The sequence below is a fragment of the Phytophthora parasitica genome (assembly GCF_000247585.1).
Source record: "Phytophthora parasitica INRA-310 unplaced genomic scaffold supercont2.10, whole genome shotgun sequence".
Classification (NCBI taxonomy): domain Eukaryota; phylum Oomycota; class Peronosporomycetes; order Peronosporales; family Peronosporaceae; genus Phytophthora; species Phytophthora nicotianae.
The window spans coordinates 1,056,625-1,064,112 of NW_008648996.1; the positions used below are offsets into that span (position 1 = coordinate 1,056,625).

General features: G+C 47.1%; 2 protein-coding genes and 1 pseudogene across 3 annotated transcripts; 2 read left to right on the forward strand and 1 right to left on the reverse strand.

Annotated features, from left to right (window-relative positions):
* Positions 1–732: 732 nt before the first annotated feature.
* PPTG_06849 (hypothetical protein) lies at positions 733–2,049 on the reverse strand (the record flags this gene model as incomplete). Its single annotated transcript, XM_008900893.1, has 3 exons — positions 733–1,355; positions 1,417–1,498; positions 1,600–2,049. The coding sequence occupies 3 exons, from the start codon at positions 2,047–2,049 to the stop codon at positions 733–735; spliced, it is 1,155 nt and encodes a 384-aa protein (XP_008899141.1).
* Positions 2,050–2,331: 282 nt separating this feature from the next.
* Positions 2,332–2,401, forward strand: PPTG_20527 (annotated as a pseudogene). The gene has a single exon. The product of its transcript is annotated as a tRNA-OTHER (tRNA).
* A 3,862-nt stretch (positions 2,402–6,263) lies between these two features.
* PPTG_06851 (TKL protein kinase) lies at positions 6,264–7,261 on the forward strand (the record flags this gene model as incomplete). Its single annotated transcript, XM_008900894.1, has 1 exon — positions 6,264–7,261. One exon carries the CDS (start codon positions 6,264–6,266, stop codon positions 7,098–7,100), a length of 837 nt encoding a protein of 278 aa, XP_008899142.1. The 3' UTR covers positions 7,101–7,261.
* Between the last annotated feature and the right edge of the window lie 227 nt (positions 7,262–7,488).

Sequence of the window (7,488 nt, forward strand, 5' to 3'; positions counted from 1 at the left end):
CGGCGCAGCCCATACTGGTGCTTTGCACTGGAAGAATGGCGATCCTCGACGAATGGCGATCTCCCGCACTGTTGGACGAGAGCCAATCACTTGACAATTGCTGAATAAGGGTTAGCCAGCTTGCCAAATCAAGGTTCTGAAATAGTAATAAAATAGTATTACTTCAAAGTACTATAGTAGTGCCTAGACCCAATGGTTCTATTACTCATATCGAATACCATACAACATGATAGTAATAGTAGTAGTTGTTCAATAATAGTAGTAGTAGTAGTACTTCAAAGTAATATTGTTCAGAATGCTATTAACCCCTGCTCGTGTGTTTTCTTCCTGATACCAAGTTGTATATTGTAGTACTTCTATTAATAGTTTGTGCTAAACTCTAATGGACGATTTACCCCGCGTATGTTTCATCCCTGCAGTAATTGGCAGATTCCGGACAGCAGTACGGAACAAAACCATACGTAACGACTTAACAACGCAATAGCCAATCAAGAAAAGATTATTAGGTCGCTTAGCTAGTTGGTTTGCAACAAGGTAAACATATGATCTTTACCGAAAAACTGGTATTCCTGGCTTTCGAGACGGTTGCGCATGGGAGATTGCATCTTTTGCCGACGAAGTATTTATTCGCGAGTATATCACGCTTTCCCCGAGTTTTTAAATCTTCCATGTTAAACACATTATAAAAATAATTTCAGAGTCGCTCGGCAAAACCGTTGCATCTCAGAGACGCTAACCCTCACTCAGTACTCTTTGGCTTGGTAGCTGAGTCATGGCGTCTTCGCTTGCGTCTGCTTCCCCGCCCAAATCTGCAAGCGTACTGGACAAAAGACGTCTTTTCTTCGCTCTGTATTTCTCTTGAGCTAGTCGACGTTTTTGTTTAAGCAGTTGACCAAGCTGAATCAGCTTGTTTTGAGATCGACTGTACCAATCTCCATTATCCTGTCGAAGAGGGCAGTGGGAGACGTGGACATTTGTAAGACCGAGGCACAGACGAAATTTGTCATCGTACAGGTCTCGTCCAAGGCGTAACTTGTCGGACGTGATTCTCCAGAGTTGGTTGAGCCGCCCAAAGAAGTTTTCGACGATCACACGGTCATGAGCAACTTTATCGTTGTGGGACAGATCCGCGCGACTGATGTTTCGGCCCTTTTTGGGAAGGATGCCGCGCAGGAAGGAGCTAATTCCTTGGTATCCTGTGTCGGCTAGAATAGCCCACTCAGCAGGAAAAAAAAACTCAGCAAGAGGGCAGTCGTCTGGTAGCATCTCGTCGCCTGGAAGCTTTTTCATTTTAACATTGTGGAATTCCTTGTTGCCCTTGAAATTGTGATGTCGTGCGTAGCCCCAGGCGCGTGCTGTGAGCAGTTGATGGCAAACCCACGTTTATCAACCGATACCTCAACTTTCAGGCCGTACAGCCCATGCTTGCCGCTGTAGAACTTGCCATTTTCGGCAATACTGCCACCAGGTCGCCAGCTTTGTTGGAACGTATGACCCACTGCGAACAACGCACTGGGGAAGTGTGAAAAGGTCGTGCCTCGGGTACGTGCGTTGCGCATAGTAGCTTCGTCACAGCGCTCCTCTACTATTTTTATATACCCTCGGAGACAACATCTTGATGAACTTAGTGACGACGTCAGTGAAAGTTGTTGTTGTCAGTTTGAACCGCTTGTCGTTGCTGTCCCAAGTTCTATCCTCCTTAAGCATCACGAGCGTCATGAAGAATGCATCCTTCAGCTTGACGTCGGATCGCTTTCCTCGCCCAACGTTGTAGTTAGCGAGGACATGTTCACGGAGAGAGAGCCAAAGTGTGTTGAATTCTTGTAGCGAGAAATTGGTCATATCCTTGATAGCACTTGAGCCTCCTAGTTCCCTAAAAGGATCCATCAGTGGCGTGTCAGTTGACTCATCGTCGATCTCGTGCGGGGCCACATTTGAGTACTGGATGATGTCTAGCTCGCGCTCAATATTGCGTTCGTGAAGCTCTGAGAGGATTCTTTCGACGTGATCGCGTGCAGCTTGACTCCCTTGAGCAGTCTGACGAGACATGAGGCCGTTTGACTTTGTCTTGTATGTGGACCCGGTTAAGATTGAGGAATTCGGGTAATGAACAATTCTTAAGCGTCCTATTAATTCCGGATGGCAGCGGATAGGTTCATAATGCAATTAAATGAATTGCACGCAAATCAGTGGCTCCTGCGTGCGACAGTCAATTCCGGGTTTTCATTCAGCAATTTTTGAGTCGACTCCACAAGCCTCCAGCCTCCAGATAACGGTTTGCGCGCTTCACTTCTCTATCTCTCGCTGCACACGGACTCTATTTATCCTCGCGCCCCCGTAGCTCAGTGGTAGAGCAGGAGACAGCGTCTTCAGGCCGCTGGTTCGAATCCAGCCGGGGGCAAACTCACATTTTTGACATGTTGTGTGGGATGTGTGGTTTGTGCTGGTCTGCAGGGGCTGACGTGAAACTCTGTATCATATGTCGTGTAGCAAACCCTGCGTACCAGGTGCTGCACGACAGATTGCAAAGGGTCGGCTGTTTGCGTGCTGCGCAAGGTCTTGAGCTGTCCACAAGTGCTTTTAGGTGTACACGCGTCGACAATGGAGCCACTCGATTTCAAGACAACGATTGGGATGCAAGCGAATGACATGTGTCGGGGTTTGACGCTCGTAGCTGTCTCCACCTCTTCCGTTGAGATGATGCCTTCCGTGTGGGCTTCTTGTCATCGAACGTATGATGGCGCTGGTTGGCTACGGAGTCCATTTTGAGGGCTAGATCCCAAATTGAGCGCTTTCACGCCTGGTACGCCGTGGAATCGGATCGTGCTGGCTCCTCAGGAATGTCGAGCGGTTGCTGGTACAGTCCCATCATGATATTTACTGCTGCTTTAGCTTCTGCACGTTGGTTATGTTCCTTTTTACCCTTCACTGTTTGCCAGATGTGATTTGTATACCAGTTTTGAAGACAACCAGCAAGCGTGGTGGCTGTTACAGGTGGTGGGGCGGCAGATACTACTTCCATATTGGGCTGCGGCAAGCGCTCAGGCGCAATGGCATCGCTTGGTGCTGGGGACTGTAGCTTGGCTTGGGCGTCCTCAATCCTCCCAAACCATTCGCTTATGCTTAGGAGCTGATCAAGCGTGTTCTCCTGCGTCGAAGCCAGCAAGGTATCGTGACCAGCAACAGCGTGACCAAGTTGGGCATGGTTTACCGTTTGCCAGTGTGTGCGCAGGTAGGCTCCCCACTCGCAGCATGTCTTCACATAGATGGCACAGCTGTGACCTGAGTTCGTCGCAGTGATTCCTCGCTGTTGCTCGTACAAGTAGCGCGACACGAATGCGGAGGTTCTGGCGCTTTCAGTCGCCGACTGAACAGTTTCCAAGTGCATCAAGAACGAAGCAAACGTGGCGTCAACAACGCCCAAGGACACGTTGAAATGAAAGCCAAGGACATGTCGATAGAGCTAGTCGCGAAAGGTGACTACTTGGCCATACTCAATAGCAGAAACCGATCTTTCAAATCACGGATCGTTGGAGTTGCAACTGGAACTTCTGGTGCTGGGTATCCTACTAACACCTTTGCTTCGCTCTGATCTTCTTTTGTGATCGTTCCGATGTAAGCAAACGCTTTGGTGAGAGATTCTAGCAGCCATGCTCCACGTGTGGAGATCCACTGGACGGCTCCTCGCCGGATTGAATGACTGGTCATGTTAGGTGTCACGGTAGCGCTGAGGGCTGGAGGCATAACCTTCAAGACGTCTTTAATGACCTCGGTAATGTAACTAGCTATGTTTGGTATCTTTCTTTTCCTTTTTTGCGGTGGTTCGCAGCCATCGTGCTCTTTTTCTAGCAGTTTATTCCAATAAAGAACAGCCTCCTCTTGTAAATACGGTTGGTTTCCTGAAATCTCGGATTCAGCAAAACGTGGAGCCAGCGGGAACAAGTACTCAGAAAGTTCGTCATAACAGATAAATAGCAGCCCAAATGCATGAAGCATGCATTACTGCCACCTATTTGGGGCCTTGTAAATCGACACGCCTTGTACTACTGAAGTTTTAATTCGAGTGATATGTAGAAATAGCTCCCCAGATGCTGCAATTGAGAGCTGCTGCTATCGCACAAAACATGTATCCACAGCTCTTCCAAAGATGTGCCACATCATAGTCAACAGCGCTACATCATGTACGGACTTTAGTCCTGTAGATGTGTCGGCATTTGTAACTAAGTATTCCACTAATACACTCAAATCGTTCACTGTACAGCCAGGAGCATCGTTGGTTTGGACGTTTGCACGCAGGTCGCGTTCCTCGATGTGACTACCCATTTTATCACAAATTTTAGCAATTCTTTTGGAGTCAGCAGGCGAGGTAGTGTAGCGTTCACGAAGCATGTTCACCACTTGTGAAAAATATCCTAACGGCGTAGCCTTTGCTAGCAATCCATCTGCAGCTCTTGCTTTGTTACTCTTTTTAGGCTGTACTTATATGGAAAAGGCTGTTAGTAGCGACTACATGTTTTGTGTTGGTAGACTAGCTGCATATCAAATTTAATGAATGATTTCTAAGTCTGTTTTACTTAATCCTATGGAGCCGAGGAACTCCTCAAGCATCTTTTCCGCCGCAACCTCTTGGCCTATTGTGCCAGCCGGTGTGTCAAGCCCTCGCGAAGCTCTCCTCATCTTTTTTTTTTTTTTGAGACTGCTAATCCGGAGAGCCCCCTCGAGCAAGATCCGCTTTTTATATATGTACTACGATGCGATAGCGCCCAGATAGAAGTTATCTCCGGTACAGGCGGCACTTATTCGATAATATCGAGTAAATGTGATGTTTAAGTATAGTACATTATTTCATGGTCGCATTCATACCGGACAGTTCCGGAAATACACGCTAAACCTAAACCTAACTGATTTTGATTGGACAGTTATGCAATTCAAAAAACTTTTCGCCTCGCGGCTGTGTGAGTGATAACCCAACAAGTAGGCTCGGGTCTCTGGACCAAAAGGACGTATTCTACATTAAGTGTTCCCTGGTGCAACGGTTCGACAACCTGTACCTCGGTTGGAAAAGCTACTAAATGGATGGTTCCGTTGATCGCGAAAGAAAGAATGGATTTTTCATAACTACGATTTGCTCCCAGTATTAAAATTCATTCCAAACGACATTGTAATCCAAAGTTCTCTTTCGCGAAATCGTTGTGATCACATCAACGCGTTTAGTTACTTGTAATTGTGTTCGCGAAATCGTTGTGATCACATCAACGCGTTTAGTTACTTGTAATTGTGTTCGCGAAATCGTTGTGATCACATCAACGCGTTTAGTTACTTGTAATTGTGTTCGCGAAATCAATACTTATAAAAAAAAAACTCGGCATCATGATCTGCTGTAGCATTCAGTGTCCGTTATTGTGAGTTTCCAAGTGATAACAGACATGAACCGGCGTTTTCAACGGCAAGGGTACACTACTCAAGCGCCTCAAAGTGCGTACCCATCAGCGTTACAAGAATCAACCGATGGGTGCGCTCATGAACTCTATGCCCCAGGTTGTGTACCCGTTGAGCCTTCGGTAAGAGCAGGATCATTTTCGATATCACCTCGAAATCCACACCTGGACATGCCAAGAAAAGTTTCTGACACTGTGGATATCGTGATCGGGATTGCTGGATCTGTTTCCCTGGTTTTCGGATTCGCGGGTTCCGCTGTATTGCTCTCATTTCGCGACGTTCTTGAAAGCGATGCGATCTGGGTTATCACCGTCGGATGCCTCATCGTCTCCATCATCACTCGTATCTCCATCAATTGTTTACCAGTTTATGGCACTATCATCGGAATTATTGCACGCGTTGCTGCACTGTGTAGTTGCATTCTCGCAATCATTTTTACTATCCTTGAATTCGAACGATCGACAGACCGGAAAGTCTGCGATTGCTCGTATTATGGACACTCCTACCCGCGAGTAGATGTGAACGCTCCGATAATTGCTGCCCATATCTTAGTCATCGGATGCGTCGCTCTTGAGCTTGGACTAGCCTTATTCATTTGGTGGATCAAATCGAAACACGGACTACTTGCCAAACAAGGTAACTTTGCATGCTTGGAAGATGATGGGTCTCGCAACGTCAACGGACAATATGAATGCCACCAGACCCCCGTAGCAAGCAATAACAAAGCCACATCGAAGCATCAACATAAGCGTCCAGGTAGCAAAGTGAACCTTTGGGATGACGATGTGATAACGACAGCGCGAATTCCAAAAGACAAGATTCTCATGGATAACCTGATCAGTCAAGGAGGGTACGGGGAGGTGTACAAAGGAACTTTCAACGGACTCTCAGTCGCAGTTAAGAGGATGTTGCCAGCACACCGCAAGAGCGTCGCCCACGTCAACAACTTCTTGGCTGAAGTCAAACTAATGGCATCACTTGACCACTCACGTATTGTTCAATTCGTGGGTGTCGCGTGGGATGCGCTTAGTGATGTTTGTGCCATTATTGAGTTCATGGATGGTGGGGATTTGAGAGGACTGCTCACGTCGTATCATAATCACCACCATCCCGTTGGCTTCGACTGTGACAAAGTGAAGATCGCTCTGCATGTTGCGCACGCTCTCACATATCTCCATTCCTTGAGTCCTGTAGTGATCCATCGCGATCTCAAGTCGAGGAATATTCTACTCACATCGGATCTAGATGCCAAGTTGACGGACTTCGGTGTGTCTCGCGAACGTGTAGACCATACGATGACGGCTGGAGTGGGTACGTCGTTGTGGATGGCACCGGAAGTTCTCATGGGAGAACGGTACGACGACAAGGCCGATATTTTCTCGTTCGGGGTAGTGTTGTCGGAACTGGATCTGCAGGTTCTGCCTTACTCTCATGCCACTGACAGCGATGGATCAGGCCACCGTATGCGTGACTTGGCGATTCTCCAGCGGATGGCAATGGGGAAGTTGCGTGTCCAGTTTTCGTGCGACGCATTGGCGTCGATGGTCGATCTGGGGAATGCGTGTGTTTCCTTGGCCCCGAAAGACCGACCGACTGCGGCTGAAGTGCTGTACAGGCTACAGACAATTCAACGTGACGAACGGCTACCAGCTTCAACATGATCCTTCGTCGAGAACCGATATTGCTGTGTTGTGTTATCTCCAGATATTCGATCTTAATAGGAGTTGAGGTACACCCTCTCGGTAAGAACCTTATTCGTGTAGTAGTGGTGAATAGTATCCATTAATTTGAGGCTAACACGTAGAACCCTACATCTTTTCTAACCACGTAACTACGTGAAACCTAATTAGTGCATCCATACTATTAGCGTGAGCTACTGTCGCTTTATGCTGAGCGTTGAGCATGGGTTTCCACACAGTGATTAAATTGTCCGAGAAAAGCTTAAGTACCAACTGGCTGGACTTGGCAATATAGAATTTTAATGGATATTACTAAATATTTTTTTAAATATACTTAAAGTAGTTTAATGACCGAGAAATGATTTATGTC